This window comes from Schistocerca nitens, chromosome 2 (assembly GCF_023898315.1).
Source record: "Schistocerca nitens isolate TAMUIC-IGC-003100 chromosome 2, iqSchNite1.1, whole genome shotgun sequence".
NCBI classification, from domain to species: domain Eukaryota; kingdom Metazoa; phylum Arthropoda; class Insecta; order Orthoptera; family Acrididae; genus Schistocerca; species Schistocerca nitens.
In genome coordinates, this window is record NC_064615.1 from 489438922 (window position 1) to 489466417 (window position 27496).

The window sequence follows — 27496 nt, forward strand, 5'->3', positions numbered from 1 at the left end:
ACGGGCCTTTCTCGATACAGAAAATGTTCGACTGCTGCCCTGGCCAGCACATTCTCCAGATCTCTCACCAACTGAAAACGTCTGGTCAATGGTGGTCGAGCACCTGGCTCGTCACAATACGCCAGTCACTACTCTTGATGAGCTGTGGTATCGTGTTGAAGCTGCATGGGCAGCTGTACCTGTACGCGCCATCCAAGCTCTGTTTGACTCAATGCCCAGGCGTACCAAGGCCATTATTACGGCCAGAGGTGGTTGTTCTGGGTACTGATTTCTCAGGAGCTATGCACCCAAATTGCGTGAAAATGTAATCACATGTCATTTCTAGTATAATATATTTGTGCAATGAATACACGTTTATCATCTGCATTTCTTCTTGGTGTAACAATTTTAATGTCCAGTAGTGTACATTCATACTCCGCAAGCCACCTGATGGTGTGTGGTCGGAGGGTACTTCGAGTACCTCTATCAGTTCTCCCTTCTATTCCAGTCTCGTATTGTTCGTGGAAAGAAAGATTGTCGGTATGCCTGTGTGTGGGCTCTAATCTCTCTGAGTTTATCCTCATGGTCTCTTCGCGAGATATACGTAGTAGGGAGCAATATACTGCTTGACTCCTCGGTGAAGGTATGTTCCTGAAACTTCAACAAAAGCCCGTACTGAGCTACTGAGCGTCTCTCCTGCAGAGTCTTCCATTGGAGTTTATCTATCATCTCCGTAACGCTTTCGCGATTACTAAATGATCCAGTAACGAAGCGCGCTGCTCTCCGATAGATCTTCTCTATGTCTTCTATAAACCATATCTGGTACGGATCCCACACCGGTGAGCAGTTTTCAAGCAGTGGGCGAACAAATGTACTGTAACCTACTTCCTTTGTTTTCGGATTGCATTTCCTTAGGATTCTTCCAATGAATCTCAGTCTGGCATCTGCTTTAGCTGCTTCCATAGGTACAAGAGCCGTCCTACATCCATTTACGATACTGGTACAAAACATGACTGACCCACGTTCCTGGTGGACGCTTGGTACTGTTTGACTCTTACATTGGTAACTTGCAGCCTCCACGCTCTTCTCCGATGATCATCAGGCGTCAGATAAATCCTGTACTTACCAGTGTCGAAAACCCACTGCCAGTGACCCAGGCGTACACAGACAAATACTGTTTAAGCGTATTTGGCAAATGCCGACCGGCACTTTGGAGTAATACGAAATCAATGGATCTGAGTACAACCTAAATAAAGTGTTATCAAATAAAATAAGCAAGACGTAACCTAGATGGTATTTGCCTTTCTGTACATTGGAAGTGATCACAATAATCGATGGTCCTCATGCTTTCAATTATGAAATTGACCCAGGAATTTTTATTTATTTATTTACACGTCAAGTTCCGTAGGACCAAATTGAGGAGCAGGTCTCCAAGGTCATGGAAATGAAATGTGCGTTTGGCGTCGTTGGCCTGGAGGCCCCTTACGGGGCAAGTCCGGCCGCCATGGTGCAGGTCTTATTACATTCGATGCCACACTGGGCGACCTACACGCCGAATGGGGATGAAATGATGATGAAGACAGCACAACACCCAGTCCCTGAGCGGAAAAAATCCCCGACCCAGCTGGGAATCGAACCCGGGCCCCTGAGCATGGCAGTCCGTCACACTGAACATTCAGCTATCAGGGCGGACCTCCAAGGTCATTGTCATGGAACATGCAATTACAACATAAAAGTAATAAGAGATGAAAATAAAATGTTCATGAACCAAAAAAAGTTTACTTAAACGCTACCAACAATGCAACAAGAATCAGCTTAATTTTTGAAGGAATTCCTCGACAGAACAGGTGTGATCCACGTGGAAACTCTTCAGTTTCGATTTGAAAGCCTACGGACTACTGCTAAGATTTTTGAATTCTTGTGGTAGCTTATTGAAAATGGATGCAGCAGTATACTGCACGCCTTTCTGCACAAGAGCTAAGGAAGTCCGATCCAAATACAGGTTGGATTTCTGCGGAGTGTTAACTGAGTGAAAGCTGCTTATTCTTGAGAATAAGTTAATATTATTAACAAGAAATGACAGTAAGGGATAAATATATTGAGAGGCCAATGTCAAAATACCCAGACTCGTGAACAGGGGTCGACAAGAGGTTCGTGTACTTACACCACTTATTGCCCAAACCGCCCGTTTCTGAGCCAAAAATATCCTTTTAGAATGGGAAGAGTTACCCCAAAATATAATACCATACGACATAAGCGAATGAAAATAAGCAAAGTAGACCAATTTTGCTGTAGAACGATCACTTACTTCAGATATAGTTCGAATAGTAAAAATGGTAGCATTAAGTCTTTCGACAAGATTCTGAACTTGGGCTTTCCACGAGTTTACTATCTATCTGAACACCTAGAAATTTCAACTGTTCAGTCTCACCAATCATATGCCCGTTCTGTCAAATATAAACGTCAGATTTTATTGAATTGTGTGTTAGAAAGTGTAAGAACTGAGTCTTACTGTGATTTAGTGTTAGTCTATTTTCTACAAGCCATGAACTTAGGTCATAAACTGCACTATTTGAAACGAAGCCAATGTTGCACACAACATCCTTTACTACCAAACTAGTTTCATTAGCAAACATAAATATTTTATAGTTAGCCATAATACTAGAGGGCTTATCATTTATATAAATAAGGAACAGTAGTGGCCCAAACACTGATCCCATTTGACCGTACCCCACTCAGACCTCACATCACAGCCATTCTCAGCACTGTGAATAATGACTTTTTGCTGTCTGTTGCTAAAGTAAGAGGTGAACCAATTCTGAGCTACTCCCCATATTCCATAATGGTTCAACTTCTGGAGCAATATTTTGTGATCAACACAAACAAACGCCTTACTTAAATTAAAAAAATATTCCTAGTGTTAGAAACCTTTTGTTTAAACCATCCAGTACCTCACAGAGAAAAGACAATGTAGCATTTTCAGTTATGAAACGACTTTTAAAGCCGAATTGTACATTTGACAGCAAATTATGTGATATAAAATGATCAATTATCCTTACATACACAGACTTTTCAATAACTTTAGCAAACACTGATGGCATAGATATAGGTCTAAAACTATCTACATTATCCCTTTCTCCCTTTTCATAAAGCAGCTTTATTACTAACTACTTTAATCGTTGAGCAAACTGACCATTACTAAACAAAAAATTACAAATATGGCTAAATACAGGGCTCACATGTGCAGCACAGTACTTTAATATTCTGCTAGGCACTCCACCACATCCATGACGATTCTTAGTCTTCAGTTATTTAATTATTAACTCAATCTCTCTCTTGTCTGTATCCCAGAGGAGTATTTCAGACATCAATCTCGGGAAGGCATTTGCCAAGAGAGTTATATGATTCCCTGTAGCGACTAAATTTTTTTTTTTTAAAAAAGAGACAGCATTGGTCGTATATTTTTTACTATTGCAAAATCGATTTTCTGTCACTGAGTGACCATCTTCAGTGCTATATTGTATAACTTAAATTGGGATGCACTGTTGTCACTATGCTTACGGCGATCACATGTGATCGCCGTAAGCATAGTGACAACAGTGCATCCCAATTTAAGTTATACAATATAGCACTGAAGATGGTCACTCAGTGACAGAAAATCGATTTTGCAATAGTAAAAAATATACGACCAATGCTGTCTCTTGTTTCAAGTATACCTGTTATCTGGTCGTTGTGCACAAGACAACATGGAGTCGCCAATCGACTAAATTTTTATTTCATTCATCAGCAATGCTCAGAAAATGATTTTTAAATACTGTACATATATCTGATTTATCAGTAACAGAAATATTTTTACTACGGACTGACATTATATCGTCGACCCTGTGCTGCTGACCAGTCACTTCCTTCACAACTGACCACATGGTTTTAATTTTATTCTGTGAATTACCTACTTTATTTGCGTACCACATACTCTTTGTCTTCCCAATAACATTTTTAAGCACCATACAGTACTGCTTGTAATAGGCTACTGTAGATTGAGTGTGACTACTTCTAACATAGAATTCCCAATTTGTTCTACATTATATCCTTATCTCGGTAGTCAGTCACCCAGGCAGCCTTTTACTGCTAGTACCCCATTTAGAACGTTCTAATGGAGAGCAACTCACAAAGAGCATGAGAAATGTGTTAAGGAAAGCATTGTACACTCCTGGAAATGGAAAAAAGAACACATTGACACCGGTGTGTCAGACCCACCATACTTGCTCCGGACACTGCGAGAGGGCTGTACAAGCAATGATCACACGCACGGCACAGCGGACACACCAGGAACCGCGGTGTTGGCCGTCGAATGGCGCTAGCTGCGCAGCATTTGTGCACCGCCGCCGTCAGTGTCAGCCAGTTTGCCGTAGCATACGGAGCTCCATCGCAGTCTTTAACACTGGTAGCATGCCGCGACAGTGTGGACGTGAACCGTATGTGCAGTTGACGGACTTTGAGCGAGGGCGTATAGTGGGCATGCGGGAGGCCGGGTGGACGTACCGCCGAATTGCTCAACACGTGGGGCGTGTGGTCTCCACAGTACATCGATGTTGTCGCCAGTGGTCGGCGGAAGGTGCACGTGCCCGTCGACCTGGGACTGGACCGCAGCGACGCACGGATGCACGCCAAGATCGTAGGATCCTACGCAGTGCCGTAGGGGACCGCACCGCCACTTCCCAGCAAATTAGGGACACTGTTGCTCCTGGGGTATCGGCGAGGACCATTCGCAACCGTCTCCATGAAGCTGGGCTACGGTCCCGCACACCGTTAGGCCGTCTTCCGCTCACGCCCCAACATCGTGCAGCCCGCCTCCAGTGGTGTCGCAACAGGCGTGAATGGAGGGACGAATGGAGACGTGTCGTCTTCAGCGATGAGAGTCGCTTCTGCCTTGGTGCCAATGATGGTCGTATGCATGTTTGGCGCCGTGCAGGTGAGCGCCACAATCAGGACTGCATACGACCGAGGCACACAGGGCCAACACCCGGCATCATGGTGTGGGGAGCGATCTCCTACACTGGCCGTACACCACTGGTGATCGTCGAGGGGACACTGAATAGTGCACGGTACATCCAAACCGTCATCGAACCCATCGTTCTACCATTCCTAGACCGGCAAGGGAACTTGCTGTTCCAACAGGACAATGCACGTCCGCATGTATCCCGTGCCACGCAACGTGCTCTAGAAGGTGTAAGTCAACTACCCTGGCCAGCAAGATCTCCGGATCTGTCCCCCATTGAGCATGTTTGGGACTGGATGAAGCATCGTCTCACGCGGTCTGCACGTCCAGCACGAACGCTGGTCCAACTGAGGCGCCAGGTGGAAATGGCATGGCAAGCCGTTCCACAGGACTACATCCAGCATCTCTACGATCGTCTCCATGGGAGAATAGCAGCCTGCATTGCTGCGAAAGGTGGATATACACTGTACTAGTGCCGACATTGTGCATGCTCTGTTGCCTGTATCTATGTGCCTGTGGTTCCGTCAGTGTGATCATGTGATGTATCTGACCGCAGGAATGTGTCAATAAAGTTTCCCCTTCGTGGGACAATGAATTCACGGTGTTCTTATTTCAATTTCCAGGAGTTTATTATCATCTATGTTATCGGCACTATAAACATCCTGCCACTCTTGTTCCTTGACGAGGTTTAAAAAACTCACTATTGCTGTTGGATTAACTTTCCTATAATTATATGAGACATTTGTTGAGTACAAAAGCCTTTTAGTGCTAAAATTTGTGCAATATGGTCTGAAAGGCCATTCACCCTTTTACTAACAGAATGCACATCTAGTAATGAAGAATGGATAAAAATGTGCCAGTGTTCCCCTGCACCCTAGTTAGAAAAAAACACAGTCTGCATCAGATCATATAAATTTAGGAGATCTACCAACATCCTTTCTGGCACCACCATACACAAAATTTATATTTGAGTCACCACAGATAACTAATTCTGGTACTTCCGATACTTTCGCTACCCATGTTCTTCTCGCACTGCGCTGCTAGGGGAAGGGCTTCTGCAGTGTACTATTTTTTGTAGTGGATGCAAAGACCAAACTTATCATGTTGATAGTGTGGAGTTGGTCACGCACTGATTGTTTCCTCGCAGCACCCTCCAAAAAAGGATAGAAGCAAGTTCTGCCTCATTCTGTCCCGGTTACGTACGGGCTGTAATCTGTGAGTAGAGGTAATCAGTTGGTGTTACTGACGCAAGCGATCACTGCGAGGCATATCTTAAACGTCTTGTGCCTCATAATAGTGGCAGAACGTTATGATGACGTCACTGTGCTTTACGATAAATCGGCGCATAACTTTCCACACTGACTACTCTTTCTGTGGTAAAGTGATAATGCGATCAAAGCTTTAAATGATCCTTTGAGATGTGTTGGCATGCTGAAGAGTGTACACAAGCCCCAATATACAGTTCACGATTGGAGACATGGCGTGCTCTACTGAATAGCACTCAGAATCTGGATTTATTTTTACCTCCGTTACACAACTGTCTGTAAGTAGATACTTCTTGTTGTCATAAAAGTATTAAGAAAGAGATTTCACATAAACAAATACATAAACTATGCAAGACATAAGGACAGTTCAGAATTTTGTTGTGTGTTACGGTATATTGACAATTTTTACTTATGGACCGTCTGACAGCAACTGAATAAAACACAATCTTAGTGCCATACACATTTCGCCTTTATTTTCTGCAAGGCATGATCAGTGCCCTGGAATATGTACATATGTTTGCTATTTAATTTGCATTTTTGTCACTGTACCTATAGGTTATAAACAGTTCTGGTGTTTGGTATTTCCTATTAAGTAGTAATGTTCTGAACTGTACTTTCAGATTGCGTGGACCATTTCTTACATATTACGCTCCTGTTGCATTTTTGGTGTTGTTTTTCTTCGTATGAATGCCAATTTGCGGTTTTTTCCCACATTTCACAGCACTATGAACTGAACGATTGTTTCAATGCAACGTTTTGGTTTCTGTTGCCGACTGCCAAATGTTTTTGCCAAAGATCGAATGTTATTGCCAAACTTTCGAGTGTAATTATTGAAGTATCTGTGATCTTGTGTGTGTGTGTGTGTGTGTGTGTGTGTTTTGGTGTGGTATAAATATAATTTTTTTAGGGCTGTGTGTGTGTGTGTGTGTGTATGTGTGTGTGTGTGTGTGTGTGTGTCCAGAAGGTGAGGGGGGAAGAGTTTTTTTTTATCTTATCAATTCCATTATTAAGTGTAGTAGTGAGCCTGTGCTGATGTGTTTTTGTTCATTTATCACATGTTTGTTTTCTGCTATGTCCTTCTGGATGTGGAAGTTTTCTTGTGGTTGTGTAAGATGTTTGTCATGGTTGCTTATTCTCATTATTTTCATTTCTTGTTCCATGTTTGTAGGATGATGGTTATGATGTTTTAAATGTTCTGCAAATGTAGAATAGTTTGTTTCATACTTCCAAAAATCTGATTTGTTCTTTGTATCGTGTTTCAAAATTCCTGCATGTCATGCCTATGTATACTGCATCACAACTTTGACATTCAAGTTTATATATTCCTGATTGTTGGAATTTGTTCCTCTTGGTAGCTGGCTGGCTTAGGTGTGATTGGAGGGTTTGCCCAGGTTTATATGCTATTTTGAAGCCCTGTCTCTTTAGGATATTTGCAACTCTGTGTGTTAGTTTATGTGTGTAGGTCATGGTTTACCATTTGGTGCTTTTCTGTGTGGTGTTGTCATTGTGTGTGTTTGTTGAGTGTGTTTGTAAGTTTTCAGCTTGTGAGTTCTCTTGTATTCTGAAAATGTTGTGTTTGTTTTGTATTTGTGTTTTTATTTTTTGACTGACCCTGTGTACCACATGTGTGTCGTACCTGTTGTTCCTAGCTATTTGCATGATTGTACTCATTTCTTGTTCATAGTTTTTCTTGTTGAGTGTGATTCTATGTAACACGTGTCTTAGTGCTTCAAGTTTCTGGCTGTGGGCGGGGTTGGATGTGGAATGTATTATTGTGTCTGTGGCTGTTGGTTTTCTAAAGATGTTAAATGTATGTTTGCCATTTTCTTTTTTTTATTGTAATGTTAAGAAAATTTATTTGATTTTCTTTTCCTTTTTCAAGTGTGAATTTTATGTTGTGATGAGCTTTGTTTATTTCTGAATGGAGTTCATCTATCTTTTCACTTGGCTCTTCTACCAGACAAATAATGTCATCCACATATTTTTTACAATATATGATTTGGAACTTTCAGTAGTGGTTATCTTTTCAAATATCTGATTTTCTAGATTACTAATGAAAATGTTTGCAGTCCATCACTTTGTAGATAATATTCTTTCTCAAACTGAAAGTAGTTTTGTTCAGTTGTCAGTCTGAGCATATCTGTTATTTCTTTTATTGCGTGTGTGGTGAGGTTGGTGTGGGATGAGAGATTTTTACTATGATTATTGTTTCTGTGATAGGGATGAAGGTAAACATATTTTCAATGTCAAATGAAATTAGTGATGTTGTGTGTGGTACCTGTATGTTCTGTATGTTTTCTATTAGGTTTCCTGTGTTTATCACTGTTCTGTTGTTTTCTACTTTATAGTGTTTTGTAATTAACTTTTGAAGGTGTTTGGCTATGTGGTATGTTGGGCCTTTCTTGAAGTTGATAACAGCTCTCATTGGCATTCCGTCTTTATGTACTTTCGGTTGACTGCGGAGTGTTGGTTCTTGTGTGTTTTGCTGTGTTATGTAGTATTTCTGTTTGTCTGTGAGTGTGTGTTCAATGTTTTTCAGTGTTCGTTTCACGTTTGCCTGGAATCGTGTAGTTGGATCTGACTTCAGTTTTTGTATGGCATTGGTGTTTATGTATTCCTTGGTTTTTGTGATGTATTGCTCTTTGTCCATGAGTACTGTTACATTTTCCTTGTCTGCTCTTGTTATTAATATGTTATTGTTTGTTAACTTTTGTTTTAACGTTTTCATAGTGGCTGCTTCTGTTTGGTTGTTCTTATTGTGTCTGCTGTGTTGTTTTATTATGCTTTTTATTTCTTCTTTTACTAGTTCTCTTGTCAGTCCTATGTTTATTTCACAATTATTTTGTTGTTCTTCACGAGTAAGGATGTGTTCAGTCTCTACTATGAGATTTTCTATGTATCGATTGTTCAGTTTGCTATTGGTGCAGTGTTTCAAACCTTTTTCCAAGAGCAATTATTCATTTTCGTGTAGTTCTGTCTCTGTTAGGTTAACTAAACGTGGATGGAATGTGTGTTGGTGTTCATGTGGTTTCACGTTTAAAATGTAATTGTATTTTTGCGTCTTTTTTACTGTTAGTTTCATTATCTTCTGTTTATGTTTGTTTTGTAAATGTTTCATTGCTGTGTATGTGTTGTGTTCAGTTTTTTTCTACTAGTGCCACGAAAACTGTGGCGTTTCCTACGTTTTTTGCCAATTCTAGATGAGTCTCATAGAGCATCATGTTTAGGTGCTGTTTTTTTCGAATAGAGCATCTTAATATCATTTAGTAACCAATATCATTCTGCAACCGATATCGACTTTTGAGCCACTGTAGAACTGTTTTTAACCTTTAGAACGATTTAATTCCAAGTTACATTAATGTGAATGTAATATACATAGGCATGGCATTCAGGAATTTTGAAACACGATACAAAGAACATATCAGTTGTTGGAAGAATGAAACAAACCATTCCACATTTGCAGAACATTTAAAACATCATAACCATCATCCTACAAACATGGAACAAGAAATGAAAATAATGAGAAAAAGCAGCCATGACAAACATCTTATACAAACACAAGAAAACTTCCACATCCAGAAAGACATACCAGAAAACGAACATGTGATAAATGAACAAACACACATCAGCACAGGCTCACTACTACACTTAATAACGGAATTGATAAGATAAAAAAACTCTTCCCCCCTCACCTTCTGGACACACACACACACACACACACACACACACACACACACACACACACACAAACACACATACAAATGCATACACGAACAGATCACAGAAGATACTTCAATAATTAGACTCGAAAGGGTCGCAATAACATTTGATCTTTGGCAAAAACATTTGACTGTCGGCAACAGAAACGAAAAAATTGCATTGACACAAGTGTTCAGATCATAGTGCTGTGGAATGTGGGAAAAAACTGCAAATTGGCATTCATACGAAGAATAACAACACCAAAAATTCAACAGGAGCGTAATATGTAAGAAATTGTCCACGCAACCTGAAAGTACAGTTTAAAACATTACTACTTAATAGGAAATACCAACCACCAGAACTGTTTATAACCTATAGGTACAGTGACAAAAATGTAAATTAAATAGCAAACATGTGTACATATTCCAGGCTACGGATGATGCACTGCAGAAAAAAAGGCGAAACGCTTATGGCACTAAAATTGTGTTTTATTCAGTTGCTTTCAGACGGTCCATAAGTAAAAATTATCAATGTACCGTAATATTACACGCAACTGAGGAAGACAGTACCACAAAAATTTGTTGTGTATGTTTATTTGGCGTATGTTTACGAAACGCCAGTGTTGGTGACTATAAGGAAACGTTCGTTTGGCAGTTATTTCACCTATAAAACGAGCAACTTACGACAGGGACAATAAGCAGACTCCGAAATCTAGAATGTCGATTACCAGGCGAAGACTATTAAACTGATGATCCTTACTAAAGTAGGCCTACAGTTCGCCCATTGCCAGTTCAGCTACTTGGGCTGCCAGCCGAGGGCTCCCTTACCGTAGCAGGACTCTGTGTAGAAGATGGAGAGGTCGCTATGGTTGCGGTGCAGGTCGTCCAGCATGGTGGGGCTGGTGAAGCTGTCGGCGTACCAGTGCACCGCCACGGCGGTAGTCAGGCGCTGCGCTGCCTCCCCCTCCAGGATCTGCGGGCCACAAGCATTGTTTTGAAGCAGCTGTGAGCTGAACGTCAGGAAGATTCCAGTAACGCAGCAGCTCATGCTCTCTCTCTCATTCACTTGTGCACTGGAATATCCTGCTGTGCCTCGAGATCGTCTCATGTGGTAAGGGCTATGGAATGGGCAATGGAGATGAGGTTAGGGTCCAGAAGCCGAGGTCGCTTCTCAGTGGTGCAATATTCGTCGAGAAATGAAAATAATTTAAAACTCAAAACAATATTCTAGTATTTTTAACGAAGCAAAAGAGATAACGTGAAGGAAATGTAAAATATATAGTGCTGAATATTCAATAATTGTATGTGCCTACAAAAATATAATAACCGACAAAGGGATTTTAGAGTAATTTAAAGGTATTAAAAGAGATAACTGGACTTGATGCAGCCAATGGTGAAGCTGTCCATTTAACAGCACATAAGACATTGGCAATGGAGCACCAGAGGAGGAGAATGCTATTGGACTTTAGCACAGATAAATGTATCACTCGCGATGTCATGCAGTGGGCAGAAGAAAACTTTTAAATATCTTTAACCAATGTATGTGTGTGAGGACAGCTCTCAGAAGCATAATGTACTGGAATCCTAACCACAAATGGAAGAACGTCCTCAGACCACATATTTAACACTTAACAGACATGTTGGTAAATTTACGCAGCAGTGTGGATAATTGAGGCCACATGTGTTCAACACGATGTTGTTCCCAAAAATGAAAAAACTGGTTCAAATGCCTCTGAGCACTATGGGACTTAACATCGGAGGTCATCAGTCCAACTTAGACCTACTTAAACACAACTAACCTAAGGACATCACAGACATCCATGCCCGAGGCAGGATTCGAACCTGCGACCGTAGCGGTTTCGTGGTTCCAGACTGTAGCGGCTAGAACCGCTCAGCGACACCGGCCGGCCCAAAAATAAAACGTCAAATAAAAAACATACGAATGATGTACAGGAATAAAGGCCCACCGTCGAAGTATTCTTTTTTATTTTTATTTTTTTTTTTTTAAGGAGCACACGGCCATTTGAATTCTTTACTTTTCATTTGGGTACAATCCAGGTTTCGGCATACTGCAGGACACTTAACACGCTGTCAAGCTCAAAGTTGGCCATAAATCAAGAAGAGTATTGGCTCCCCACGAAATGCCAGACGTAAAATCACCATCTTGTAATAGATCAGTAAAGATCGTGGGAGCACGTCATATTTAGTAAAAACAGGCTTACGGTGGTAAATAAAAGACGAGCACTTGTCCTGAAAACGTTTTAAGGACATATGGTACGACTGCATCTACTTAGATACTCTGCGAATCACATTTAAGAGTCTGGCAGAAGCTTCATCGAACCACCTTCACAATAATGCTCTGTTATTCCAATCCCGTACAGCAGGCGGAAAAAACGAACACCTATGTCTTTCCGTGCGAGCTCTGATTTCGCTCACTTTATGGTGATGATCGTTTCTCCCTATGTAGGTCGGCATAAACAAAATATTTTCGCATTCGGAGGAGAAAGTCGGCTATTGAAATTTCGTGAGAACATTCCGCCGCAACTAAAAACCCTCATCTATCATTTACAAGCGTAAGTCTATTTTTACTAAATATTACGTACTCCCACGACTATTCGTTAATCTTTTACAAGATGGTGATTTTACATCTGACATTTCATGGAGAGCCAATATTTTTCTTAATTTATAGCCAAATGTAAGTTGGTAATATGTCAAGTGCCCTGCAATATATGTTAAAGATATAAAACCAAACAATTGAAAACGGCATAAAAGGCCGAAACCTGGGTTGTACTCAAATAAACACCAAACAATAAAAAAGGCAAATGGTGATATGTTCCTTTAAAGAATTTGTATGACTGTTTCTCAGTAACTTCAAAAACTTTTTACAAACCATTAACCTTCCAATACTCCAGTTCTGTCAACTTGCTCCTTATCGAGCCATTAAGCAATTAAGTTTGGCAACCTTATCTGTGAATGACAGTGGAGGCTGTACCACCGTCAAACTGTTTGGTGAACTTTTTTGCTTAATCTTACAATGATAACTATCTGGAAGCAATTTAGTACTCGGACACAAAACATTCATTAAAGAAAAATGAGTAGTAGGTATATCATGAGGTATATACAGGGTGATTACAATTAAAGTTAAATTTTCAAAAGGCTGTAGAAATAACACCACTGGTCAGAATGACGTCAAATTGCAACGGAATATTATCGGAAAAGGGGGAAATCGTATGGCAGAAGAAAAAAATAGTGTGAAAATTGATCAATAGATGGCGCTGTATGTGTAAGATTGCGTAAATGAAAACACCTGTAATGCACACGACCCATTGAAGTTGGTATAAACACGCGGGTACACTGCTTTTCCTCCTTTCGCTTCTGCGACGTTCGCCATGGCTCTCAATGCAGGATCGCGCTCTGCTTGTAAAGCTGTATTACAAGAATGATGACTGTGCACACGTCGCTCTGCATAAGTTCCGGACACGGAAGGGTTTGAAAAATGCGTTGGTCCGATGTCTGCCGTGGGTGTGGAGAAAATGATTCGGAAATTCGAAAAGTCGGGTTCTTTTGGTGTGTAACCTGGCAGAGGGAGGAAACTAATTGATTCGACGTCAATGGAAGCAGTGGTCATAGCAAAGCAAGAGGAAACGAGTGGTAGTGTGCAAACGTGTAGTGCACGGAGAATTGCCCGAACACTGGACATACCCGTGAGCACAGTGCGTAAAATTCTACGAAACATCCTTCTTTGCTATCCATTCAAAATTACCCATGTGCACGACTTGCTTTCTGTTGACCTCGCAGCAAGAGAGACCTTTGCTTTAGAATTTCTTGCTTCCATGGAAGTGGACAACGATTGGCCGTGGAAGATTTTGTGGACAGACGAAGCCCAGTTCTCTCTTACAGGATACGCCAATACACAAAATTGTCAGATATGCGCAACGGAAAATCCACACTCGAATCAACCAGTACCACTTCATCCTGAAAAGATCACTGTGTGGTGCGGGTTTACGGCATCATTTATCATAGGGCCATATTTTTACGATGAGACAGGTGCTTCCGGTCCTTTTACCTGTACTGGCACTGGTAAGCACTATGAGCGTCTTGTGCGCAACCAAGTGGTTCCAGCTCTCCAAAAGCGTGGATGTGTGGATGGTATCATTTTTACGCAAGATGGCGCACCTCCGCACATTGCAAATCCAGTTAAGCAGCTGCTGAAGTGCCATTTTGGAAATGCTAGAATTAGAAGCCGCCATTTCCCTACAACCTCGCCATCCCGATCACCTGATCTTAATCCGTGTGACTTCTGGCTGTGGGGCTATCTGAAAGATGTTCACTGTTCCGATTGCAAACTTGACTGACTGTCACTATGCCGGAAACACTTCGATCAGTTGTGTGGAACATGTTGTTTCTCGATTTCAGCTTGTTGCAGAAAACGGTGGACAGCATATTGAACATGTTTTGCACCAGCCACACGGAAATTAATAATCCGATTTGATTTTGATTGATGCTTTTTTGTGATTTTTGGCCTCGGGACAATTAAAAACCGATGTGGTTGATGCTCCTTATGCGGTTTTTGGCCTCAGGACAATTAAAAACCAATTTTTCCCATTCATTGTGATATTACATTGCCGTCGTGGATGGGCATGCATAGCTAACAGCACACCCATGCGTACTGAGTAGTACAGTTTGTTTAAAGTCAGCGCATTGTTGTATGTTTGCTTCGTCGTTTGTAGTCGACCACTATTAAATTATACAGCGCTATCTATTGCTACATTTTGCAAGTATTTAATTTTCTTCTGCCCTACGTTTTCTTCCAGCTCCGATAATATTCCTTTGCAATTTGACGTCATTCTGACCAGTGGTATTACTTCTACAGCGATTTGAAAGTTTAACTTTAATTATAACCACCTTTTACATTCAAATCTGTATGCCAACCTCCTACAGACAACAGTTTAATCAGCCGGCGATACGAAAAGGACATTTGTTGTTAACAGGTGATCAAAAATGTTAAAACGGCAGTAGTTACGTGATTTTGATAGTGAAAAGTGAAAATGATATCCCTTGTTGACTGTCACTATGCCACAGAGAGGAGCAAATCATGAAATTACAAAAATTCACCACCAGCTTACAGACGGACAACAAAAGCAATTAAAGAAAAAGAAGCCATCAACCTACTACGATGTCTTAGCAGGAGGAGAGGTGATACTTCTACATGGCGCGTTCGCGGTGGTGAAACAGAATACCTCTCGCAGACCAATCACATCTTCTGCGATAAACAACCGGTGTCGTAAACGGAGATTGCCCAAGCTGAGGTTAATTACCTTTGAAAATCAAATATGGAAAGGTCTTTTAGGGAAAAAATGCCACCGTCCAACCCAAAAAGGCAGGTAAAGGCTACATCGGATTCGGTAGGAAGCCAACTAGAGGACAGCAATGACTTGAAACATTTCCATTCCCCCAAATGCACGCCGGCCGAAGTGGCCGTGCGGTTAAAGGCGCTGCAGTCTGGAACCGCAGGACCGCTACGGTCGCAGGTTCGAATCCTGCCTCGGGCATGGATGTTTGTGATGTCCTTAGGTTAGTTAGGTTTAACTAGTTCTAAGTTCTAGGGGACTAATGACCTCAGCAGTTGAGTCCCATAGTGCTCAGAGCCATTTGAACCATTGAACCAAATGCACACTAACACACAAAAAGAAGATTCAGCATAAGCAAAATAAATTTACTACTTAAGACCAGGAAACTGAAGAATTTCACTGATGAATTAATAAACCAAACGTTTTAATAGCGGGGCTCCAAGAAATGAGAAACACGATAGAGGACCCGTTCGAATCACAGGGATATAGAATTTATAATGGGAAACCAGGACAGAGGGTTATGAAGCAATGTCTCCACTTCTGAACAGGATTTATAGTGAACATAAAAATAATTGATTCAATAACTGATTTTCAAGCAATATCACGAAGAATTGCCACTGTGTCTTTTAAAAAATGAACAAAACTACCCAATTATAAATGCCCATGCCCCTACAAATGAAAAAAAATTCTAACAACAACAAAAAAGAGGTAGATAAATTTTGGGACCTTCTCGAACAAACTGTGAACAGAATAAATACAGTCCGCAGCTCGTGGTCGTGTGGTAGCGTTCTCGCTTCCCGCGCCCGGTTTCCCGGGTTCGATTCCCGGCGGGGTCAGGGATTTTCTCTGCCTCGTGATGACTGGGCGTTGTGTGATGTCCTTAGGTTAGTTAGGTTTAAGTAGTTCTAAGGTCTAGGGGACTGATGACCATAGATGTTAAGTCCCATACTTCTCAGAGCCATTTTGAACGAAAGTTAACAAATCAGTCAAGAAGTTTAGGAGAGTGTTTCTGCTAGAGAGAGCAGATAAGCAGTTGATAGCGTCTCGCTTACACTGTGAACTGACGTCGCTTAGCTCCAGTAAGATGGACATGGAGAAATTATGGACAAAGTTTAAGTAGATTGTAAATCGTAGACTGGAGAGTTATCTGCCTAGTAAGTGGATAAAGGCTGGAAAAGACCCACTACGGTTTAATAACTAAATTCGGAAGATGCTAAGGAAGCAGAGGCTATTGCACTCTCCATTCAAAAGAGAACGCATAAAAGACAACAAGCAAAGGTTAGTAGAGGTTTATACGTCTGTGGAAAGATATCTAGTTCTAATGTGGAAAAATGTAAGTTGATGCTGATGAGTAGGAAGAACAAACGTGTAACGTTCGGTTACAGTATTACTCGTGTCCTGCTTGACACAGTCAAGTCGTTTAAATATCTTGGCGTAATTGCTTGTCCTTAGGTTAGTTAGGTTTAAGTAGTTCTAAGTTCTAGGGGACTGATGACCATAGATGTTAAGTCCCATAGTGCTCAGAGCCATTTGAACCATTTGAATAAATACAACAAATGTAAAAATCTTATTGGGAGACTTCAACGTCCAGCTGGGAAAAGAAAGGAAATACAAAGATATAATTGGAAAATGGAGTTCACATTATTTTACAAATGTTTGTCTCGTGCATTTATTGAACAGTTCTTGACATAATTTGTGAAGAAAAATAGTCGATAGTTTCGTCAAAAGAAATTTCACTTTCTCTGTAGATCCATTGTGTCTCTATTGATCCATTGTGGAGGGGGACAGCGGTTGGTCAAACATTTAACAAGAATGAAAATAACAAAAAGAATTACTTAAGTACTATCAGAGTTTCGCTGCTATCAGTATTAGAGAAAATATTTCTCTGCAGAGAACACAACCTTATATCTAAATCAACATATGTCAAGAGAAAGCGAGATAAACTTCAAAAACATGGAAACACACAGACTGGAAGAAGGGGGGAGTGACAGATAGACCCTGTCTGTATAGACAAAAATTTTCATAAGGAAACGTACAATGTTTAAGTATTGAGAGGAGTAGACACAGGCTCAGGCCGCATTACTTAGTTAAAATTAAAATCGGATTGACTCCATTAAAGAAAAAGAATGAAAAGACTAATAAAACAAGACCTACACCAGCTAATTAAAAATTACAAATAATAACGATTAAACAAAAACCATTAAAGTAACAGATAACTTGGAAGAACTGCTACCAAGTCTCAATAAACAAGCCGAGAATCTAGCTGCTTTAAACCCACGAAGAAAACATGCATCATGGCCTCTCGAGTGTGACAAATTCCATAAGAAAGACACATAAAACAGAAGAAAATGCCATCAACCTCAAAACTGAAGGAAAAAAATTTACACACTAGTTTAGGAGAATTAAGAGAGGATTCGATAAAGATATAATTAACTCTACAGAAGATAATTACCACAAAAGCAATTCCAGGAACCACTATAAAATCTATGGGAAATAACTGCAACAGAATGAGACCCCAACGCTAATACTAACATATGAAGATGGAAGAATGGCACACAGTAAAAAAGAAAATCCTGAAATCATGGTAAAATCATTTAATAAACTTTTGAATTGTGATGAACCGAAAGAACTCTTACAAATTGACGTACATACCCCAATTAATACAGAAACTAACAAATTTTTCAAAACAGAGATTATGCTAACTAACCCAGCATTCGTAAACAAAATTACAACAGGAGAACAAAAAATCAAAATATTTAGGTGAAACTATAACTTACAATCCAAACGAGAAAACGTCATGGCAAAACAGAACAAAGAAGATGAACAAAGCAAATTATATTACCAAAAACACATACAACAAAAACTTCTATCCATAGATGTAAAATTAAAACATTATAAAACAGTTACACAACCAGAAATAGCTTACACAGCCGAAACCATCTTAAAAACAACTAACACAGAAGAAATTGACAAAGTACTAAATATAGAAAGAAGAATAATTAGGACATGCATAAATAAACAACATCATGAAAAAAGGCACTGGAGAATAGCTTCAAATGAAACCATGTACAAATAAATAGAACAGGACGATAAGGAGGAAGAGTATCTCATTTCTTGCATGTCTGATGGAAACACTAGGAGACAAAATTAGTAGAGGAATAATAGAAAAATTGTGAAATAGTAAGAGCAACATTAAATGGATCACAGAAATTAAGGAAGATAGAAGAGAACTCCCAATTACAGTAGACGACTTAAAAACCAAACCAGATGAAAAAAAATACTGCAAGAAACACAAAGCAGGCTACAAACTAAGATCAATAGAAGGGCTACAGGAAGAGTGATCTCAGACGAAGAAAGAAAGAAAATATCCGGAAGGATGAAGAAGTATTAAGCAGACAGGAGAGCAAAACACCCTTCATATAATAATAAATTATGACAATCCCTGTATAGCTACTGAACTATTGAATTTCTTATTGAATTATTATTGAGCCGTATTGTATTATAGAGTAGCAACAACCTTTGTAAACCTTTATATAATTGACAAGAGTGGGCCAATGAAGGCCATAAAATAAAAACGTAATAAATAACAGAGAAAAAGAAGAAGTCTGTAATGATTTTCTTGTGTATATGTGATATGTGAGTGGTGGTTTGTTTTTTTTTTTTTTTTTTTTTTTTTTTTTTTTTTTTTTTTGAGTGTAAAGAGTACAGAGGAGGAAAGAGCGTGAGCTTCAATATATTATTTATTTTAAACGCAACGCAATCTAGGTATTGATGTAAACGGTTAAACTGATAGTCGCTGAAAAGTTCTACTACTTTTGTAAATATTTTGACCAATTTCCATCACACCAAGATATTGTGCGAATGTTCCAAGAAATACACAGTTGAGTGCGACTCTCTGCATATGAATCAGGACTAGCAGCTCTGGGAGAAGTGCTGGGGTGAAGAATGTCTTAAATAAATTCTGAAACTTATCCCATTATAAAACTGTACTAGCAGCATGGCATAATACCCACGGAGTTTGGAACTGCAGTAAGGATATCTTGGTGGATTAAAAACTCGAGGCAGCCCTCGGTAAGAGGTAAGTTAGTTTGATAGGTAATTCTTTTTCCCACAAACAGTATACATTATGAAGCAAGATCACCACTGGTGTGAATTTCTAATCTTTCATATGAAGTTTTACTTTTAAATTTCAACCGCAAAACTACTCCTCCTGCACCGATATACAATATTGCCCATTAAAATTGCTACACCACGAAGATGACGTGCTACAGACGCGAAATTCAACCGACAGGAAGAAGATGCTGTGATATGCAAATGATTAGCTTTTCAGAGCATTCACACAAGGTTGGCGCCAGTGGCGACTCCTACAACGTGTTGAAATGAGGAAAGTTTCCAACCGGTTTCTCATAAAACTTCCTGGCAGATTAAAACTGTGTGCCCGACCGAGACTCGAACTCGGGACCTTTGCCTTTCGCGGGCAAGTGCACTTGCCCGCGAAAGGCAAAGGTAACGAGTTCGAGTCTCGGTCGGGCACACAGTTTTAATCTGCCAGGAAGTTTTATATCAGCGCACACTCCGCTGCAGAGTGAAAATCTCATTCTGGAAACATCCCCCAGGCTGTGGCTAAGCCATGTCTCAACTATATCCTTTTTTCAGGAGTGCTAGTTCTGCAAGGTTCGCAGAAGAGCTTCTGCAAAGTTTGCAAGGTAGGAGACGATATACTGGCAGAAGTAAAGCTGTGAGTACCGGTCGTGAGTCGTGCTTCGGTAGCTCAGATGGTAGAGCACTTGCCCGCAAAAGGCAAAGGTCCCGAGTTCGAGTCTCCGTCGGGCACACAGTTTTAATCTGCCAGGAAGTTTCATATCAGCGCACACTCCGCTGCAGAGTGAATATCTCATTCCGATTTCTCATACACAAACAGCAGTTGACCCGCGTTGCCTGGTGAAACGTGGTTGTGGTGCACATGTAAGGAGGAGAAATGCGTACCATCACGTTTTCGACTTTGATAAAGGCCGGGTTTGTAGCCTATCGCGATTGCGGTTTATCGTATCGCGACATTGCTGCTCGCGTTGGTCGAGATCCAATGACTGTTAGCAGAATATGGAGTCGGTGTGTTCGGGAGGGTAATAAGGAACGCCGTGCTGGATCCCAACGGCTTCGTATCACTAGCAGTCGAGATGGCAGGCATCTCATCCGCATGGCTGTAACGGATCGTGCAGCCACGTCTCGATCCCTGAGTCAATAGATGCGGACGTTTGCAAGACAACAACCATCTGCATGAGCAGTTCGACGACGTTTGCAGCAGCATGGACCATTAGCTCGGAGACCATGGCTGCGGTTACACTTGACGATGCATCACAGACAGGAGCGCCTGTAATGGTGTATTCAACGACGAACCTGGGTGTACGAATGGCAAACCGTCATTTTTTCGGATGAACGCAGGTTCTGTTTACAGCATCATGATGGTCATATCCGTGTTTGGCGACGTCGCGGTGAACGCACATTGGAAGCGTGTATTCGTCATCGCCATACTGGCGTATCACCCGGCGTGATGGTATGGGGTGCCATTGGTTACACGTCTCGGTCACCTCTTGTTCGCATTGACGGCACTTTGAACAGTAGACGTTACATTCACATGTTTCAGGTCCTGTACGGGTCTTTCTGGATACAGAAAATGTTCGACTTCTGCCCTTGCCAGCACATTCTCCAGATCTCTCACCAATTGAAAACGTCCGGTCAATGGTGGCCGAGCAACTGGCTCGTCACAATACGCCAGTCATTACTCTTGATGAACTGTGGTATTGTGTTGAAGCTGCATGGGCAGCTGTACCTGTACACGCCATCCAAGCTCTGTTTGACTCAAAGCCCATGCGTATCAAGCCGTTATTACGGCCAGAGGTGGTTGTTCTAGGTACTGATTTCTCAGAATCTATGCACCCAAATTCCGTGAAAATGTAATGACATGTCAGTTCTAGAATAATATATTTGTCGAATGAATGCCCGTTTATCATCTGCATTTCGTCTTGGTATAACAATTTTAATGGCCAGTAGTGTATGTTGATTTTAGGCCTGTGTGACCTGCGTTATATCCGACACCATTACTGCCACCATTCGAAGAATGGCAACTAGAAGTACTGACGCGGGAGACAGAGAGAAGCACGAGACTGACCTCTTCGGACCAGTACAAGTAGTCGCGTAAGTCCTCCCCGATGATGATGTCTGTGTCGGCCAGAGAGGAGTCGCTCCGCAGCGTGGGACCCAGGAAGTCTTCGAGGAAGCGGCGCAGCCACTGTGGACTCCATCCCATGTTGTTGACGCCGTAGTTGGCGACGGATCCGGACGAGGGCTCGTTCTGCAGCGACACGGCCCACATGTCCACGCCGAGCTGCGCGTACTCCTTCAGGAACCTGCCGGCGACAAGTGGTCATTACAATGGTTATCGTCTCCCAGGAATAATCTGTCAGCCTTTTCATTGACTCTCTGATCAGGTCGTGCAATTCTCGTCATAAACCTGGCTCACTCGGAAGGACATCTTCTGTCGTGTCCAGAGCAGTCGTACTTAGTTCGCTGATGCGTTCTCGAGAGGAGCACCAAGTCAGGCGCTCAGCAAAATGGTTGAAATGGCTGTGAGCACTATGGGACTTAACATTTGAGGTCACATTCCCCTAGAATTTAAACCTAACTTAAACCTAACTAACCTAAGGACATCACACACATCCATGCCCGAGGCAGGACTCGAATCTGCGACCGTAGCGGTCGCACCGTTCCAGACTTAAGCGCCTAGAGCCGCTCGGCCACAGCGGCCGGCCAGGCGCTCAGCCAACCCCACTTCGAGAACAAGGCCATGCAGCTGTCTCGAAAGCAGAGAGTGACACCACGTGCTTTGGACGAACAGCATGCGCAGTACGGGGAGATGCAGTTAAATAGGACTGTTTATTAAACTTCCTGGCAGATTAAAACTGTGTGACGGACCGAGACTCGAACTCGCGACCTTTGCCTTTCACGGGCAAGCGCTCTCTACCCGTGCCTCTACCTGGGGCGTGAGTCGTGCTTGGGTAGCTGAGTACAGTTCCGTTTCAGCCGCGCTCGCGAGTGGCCTCTGTTAACTGTTGCGCTGCACTTCAGTGTTTACATCGCTGTACTTGTGCTTCGCCGAGTGCCGTCCGTCCGTTAATCTCCGTGTTCGTTCCTATTCCTTGTGATCTGATCGCTCTTTCTGGTCTTGATGCTGCTACTTGGAATTTCGGTTGTTTAACCGAAATTGCTTCGCTGGATTAACCATGGCTACAAACCTCAGGAAGAATACTCTGGTATTTGCTTTTGACAAGGAATCCCGTCCTGTTCAGCCGACATTCCTGGAAATAGATGACTGGATTACACAGGTAACTGGTCTAAATTCTGAAACCGTCCATACTTGGCAACTGGATCAGGAAAAATACTGTGTTTTTGTCAAGTTAATCAGTGCTTCGACTGATGATAAAGTATTACGAAAGTGGGGCTATGAAGTAGATTTTGTTCATAGAAATGGTTATAAAAGTACGGTTTCCATCTATAGAGCGGACATTCATTACAAAACCGTTCGTGTCTTGAATCTTCCCACTGAAATTGAAAATGATAAGATTAAGGAAGCTCTTTCAAACTACAGAGACGTTAAATCAATTGCAAATGAAAGATGGTCGCCTCGCTTTAAACTGCAGTGTTTCAACGGGGTCTGTTGTGTAGAGATGGACGTTAAGACGAATATTCCGTCTCACATAACTGTTTGTGGGTATAAGGCACAAATTGTTTATACAGGTCAGGAAGCTACATGTCATATATGTAACGAAACCGGCCACTTCAGACAGGAATGTCCACGGCGAACTGTTGTTCTTAAAAGTAATTTGATACAGCGTCAGAAGCTTACCTTAAATGATCTGTCACCAAAGAATAGCCGGAACAACTGGTTGAGGATGTTAACGCAGCGGACCAAGCTGATGTCTCCCTTCACGATAACAGTCAATTTCCCCCCTTAACAACAAAAGGAAACCCTGTTGCCACTATTCGTGAAACTGAAACGTAACCGAAAAAACGACCTCTAGAGATAACTGATAGTTGTTCAGAGGACGAGCTGTCTTGTCCCACTCCCTCACTTCGCAAGCAAAAACAGTGCGATGAGGAGGCAGAGGAACCTGAAGGCAAAATGCGAATGGAAACAAATGAACAGAAAAATAATACACATACGGTACCAGAAAATGAAGGGGGCGTAAGCAGCATTAATTTGCAAGAAACAACAGGTGCAGTAGCCGATTGCAAAGATCAGAATCTATTTGTTAATAAATAAATTCAGGGAGAGGTTGCAAAACTGCAGTCTCCATTTGTTTCCCTCGATCAGGAAGTGAGTGAAATTAATAAAGAATGAGGAAGTGGTGGCCAAACTGAAATCACGGTCAACACCTCAGGGCAGGCGCCGGCAACCGAAATTGCGAAAGCGCCTGCTGCTGCTCCAGATAAGCCGCTAAGTAAAATACCGACGCAACCAAATGAGAATGTAGCTCGTAACCAAGGGAAGGGAAAATCCGGTAGGGGCGATCCGAGCCCAAAGAATGTTCAGTCCGAAACGGTCGTACACGAATCACTGGAGGACAATCAGGAAATCAGTCTGCTTGCGGTACAAGAGAAAACATCAGAAGTAGAAAAAAACGGGACAAATGGTTCAAATGGCTCTGAGCACTATGGGACTTAACATCTATGGTCATCAGTCCCCTAGAACTTAAAACTACTTAAACCTAACTAACCTAAGGACATCACACAACATCCAGCCATCACGAGGCAGAGAAAATCCCTGACCCCGCCGGGAATCGAACCCGGGAACCCGGGCGTGGGAAGCTAGAACGCTACCGCACGACCACGAGATGCGGGCAAAACGGGACAGTAACTAATAAACTGATTTAAGTGTTATTCCATGTTCAGCCTTCCGAGAAAACTGTTACAGCTTAACTGAACCCTGAACCACAGGAAACTAAATTAGTTCATCAAAACAACTGCATACAGCACAATGACGCACTCTAATTCTGTCACCACTATAAACATAAATAAAATCACGACTGGTTTGAAATTATCGGCCTTTAAGGAATTTTTGTACGAATCCGCGACTGATATTGCCCTGTTACAAGAACTTCTAATTTCGGATTTGGTAATTCCCGGTTTTGTCAGTTACATAAATGTGTCTCCCGAAACAAGTGTTGGAACAGCTATTTTGGTGAGGGAAGGGATTACAGTAAGTGAGGTGGAACGACTGGAATCCGGAAGGGGAATAGGACTAAATATCTATGATGTGACTATCATCAACTTGTAAGCCCCTTCAGGAAGTTCTCATCGAGCTGACAGGGCACGTTTCTTCAAAGATGACCTGATATACTTGTTAAGGAAATCGCCAAGACAGTTATTACTTGGAGGTGATTTTAATTGTGTTTTAAATCAAAAAGATCAGTTACCTAATTTTAATTTCTCAAGTGAACTAAAACAACTAGTTACTGGTTTAGAATTAAAGGATATATGGGAAATAAAATATCCCTCCACTGTTGAGTTCACTTATGTCACGGCAACATCACGTAGCAGGATTGACATGCTATACACTTCTAAAAATCTTGAAACTTCCGTGACTAAAGTAGATGTAGCTTGCATAAATCTAACAAGACAGCCGATTCGCCGATTCAAGAATCAGTGGAATTTGAACACTTTCTTGTTAGTAAATAATGATTCAGAAGATCTGATGAAAGAAACATGGGAAATATGCCCGCGAGCCCGTAGTAGATATGCCTCTGCTATTGACTGGTGGGTTAAAATGGCAAAGCCAAAGTTGAGGAAAGTTATTCAATACAGTGCCCAGAGCGCAAGGGAAATGAAATGCACTATAGAGTATTACTATTCCGTTTTGAGAGATCTACATGATCATGTCTCAGCAGGTTCCTCACTTCGGATAGCAGGCATCAAAAAAGTCAAAGCAAAGTTACTTAATATCAAGAGCAGTGAAATGGAAGGGTTGAAAACCAAATCGAAGGCAAATTCGGCGTCAGAAGATGAAACTACTTCCCTATATCATTTAGTGAAGCATACGAAAAACAGGAGAAGGACTTTTATTGATGAAATTCGAACAAAACACGGTACGATTCACAGAACCCAGCAGGATATCATAGACGAGATTTATCGCTATTATTGCGAGCTATATTGTGTACATCAAAGTAGTGATGCTTCCTTAGAAGAATTCCTTGACATCCTAGCCCCACAGTTGACAGAAGATGACCACGAAAATTTTCTCGAGGTTGTCAGTGAAGAAGACATGTATGAGACTCTGTGCGCCTCACCATCAAAAAAATCCCCAGGACCGGATGGTCTGCCAGCAGAGTTTTACATCCGTTACTGGCCAATAGTAGGTGCGAAAATCACGGACATTGTAAATGAGAGTAAAATTGTTCTGGTGCCAAAAAATAATGGAAACAAAGATTTAAATAATTTTCGTCCAGTTTCACTGTTGAATTCTGATTATAAATTAATAGCTAGAATAATAAACAAGAGAATTTCATGCCTTACAGATAAAATTATTAGTCAACATCAGAACTGTGCGCAAGGCAAAACCATTTTTCAAAATCTAGCGGAATTCAGGGATATCATTGCAATAACTTCTGTAACAAACATAAAGTGTGCTTTTTTTGTTTTTAGATTTTTATAAAGCGTTCGATGTAGTAAATCATGAATATCTTCTACAGACATTGAAGAAAATAGGTTTCAACGATGGGGTCATACAGTTGATTAAGAACATAGCAACTGGAATAAATGCTAAAATAGCGGTGAATTGTCAACAATCCAGGCCGATGCAAATACGACGAGGTGTTCCTCAAGGAAGTCCTCTGTCCATATCGCTCTTCGCCATTTCGCTGGAACCTTTCCTCCGACATGTCCATGCTAGATTAAAAGGCTTAACATTATCAGGAAATAAAACAGTTATAAGAGCCTATGCTGACGATATAGGGGTCATTATAAGGAATAATGACGAGGTAACCACGCTAGCAACAGTGATTGATTCGTACTGTAGAGCATCTGGAGCCAATGCAAACGAAAAAAAAAGTAAGATGTTAAATCTCAGAGGTTTTGATAATATCAACGTCGAGTGGGCAAAATTAGTCCGACAACATAAAATACTTGGGATCACCCTGACAGCACGCCCCATGAAAATGACGGCTTTAAATTGGAAAGTTGCAGCAGATAAAGCGCAAGGAGCCATTGTAGAGAATTTAACTCGATATATGAACCAAGTTCAAAGACCACAGTATATCAACTCATGCATCCTTGCTAAGGCTTATTATACTGCCCAGCTGTTTCCAATACCGAGAATGATAGCGAGGAGAATAATGTCCAAAATCACCAACTTTTTGTGGAGAGGTGAAGTGTTCAGAGTACCTGCTAAAGTAGCCAATTTAGATCCTAAAAATGGTGGACTAGGATTAACTGATATAACGGATAAAGCTTCTGCTCTTTTTATCAAAAGGCAAGTTAATTTAATAAGAGACTCGCGAGAAAGCATAACCAGCCAACTTTTCGAGATCATTAAACCTCCAAGCCTTCTTCCCCCGATTGACGTGCAGAATATCAACAGTCGCTTACAGCACGTGAGGATTTTCTATGTTGAGTTTAGTTATGTCAGTGTCGAACTCAGGCAGTACTGACACTTAACATCGACAGCCATAATGCGGGAACGAAAGAAAAGCGAAGGAAGGAACAAAATAGAACGACAGTTTCCAAACATTGAGTGGACTGAGATTTGGAAAAACATTAGTTCTAATGTGCTCACGTCTAATATAAAAACGTCATGGTACAAGACAGTTAACAACATAGTTAGCACCAATGAAAGACTGAACGCAATTGGACTCTGTGAAACGAATTTATGTCAACAATGCCATCTAGTTGACACACTAATTCACAGATATACTTGCAGTGGGCACATGAATAGATGGAAGTGGATCCGGGAGCAAATAGCTCTGATTACAAGAACATCCCCTGAGTTTATATCGCTGTCATTGCTACACAGGCCTGAAGCACGCTATTTCCCAGAAGCAAAAAATAACGCTGTGTACTGGTTGCTGGGAAATTTTGTTAACTACGTCCTTAACAAATTAGGATCCGATAGCATCATAGAGTTCAAGGTACACATGCTGTGTGAGTTCCACA

At 41.3% G+C, this 27496-nt stretch overlaps 1 protein-coding gene across 1 annotated transcript in view; it reads right to left on the reverse strand.

Annotated features, from left to right (window-relative positions):
• The window catches only part of LOC126236433 (lysosomal acid glucosylceramidase-like), a 144354-nt gene that overhangs the window by 17329 nt on the left and 99529 nt on the right, over positions 1 to 27496 (reverse strand). Inside the window, exons 6-7 of the mRNA XM_049945736.1 lie at positions 21462 to 21699; positions 10770 to 10914 (exon numbers count right to left, since the gene is read on the reverse strand). Of these exons, the coding sequence (XP_049801693.1) occupies positions 10770 to 10914; positions 21462 to 21699 (383 nt within the window). The remainder of the gene's footprint in view (positions 1 to 10769; positions 10915 to 21461; positions 21700 to 27496) is intronic.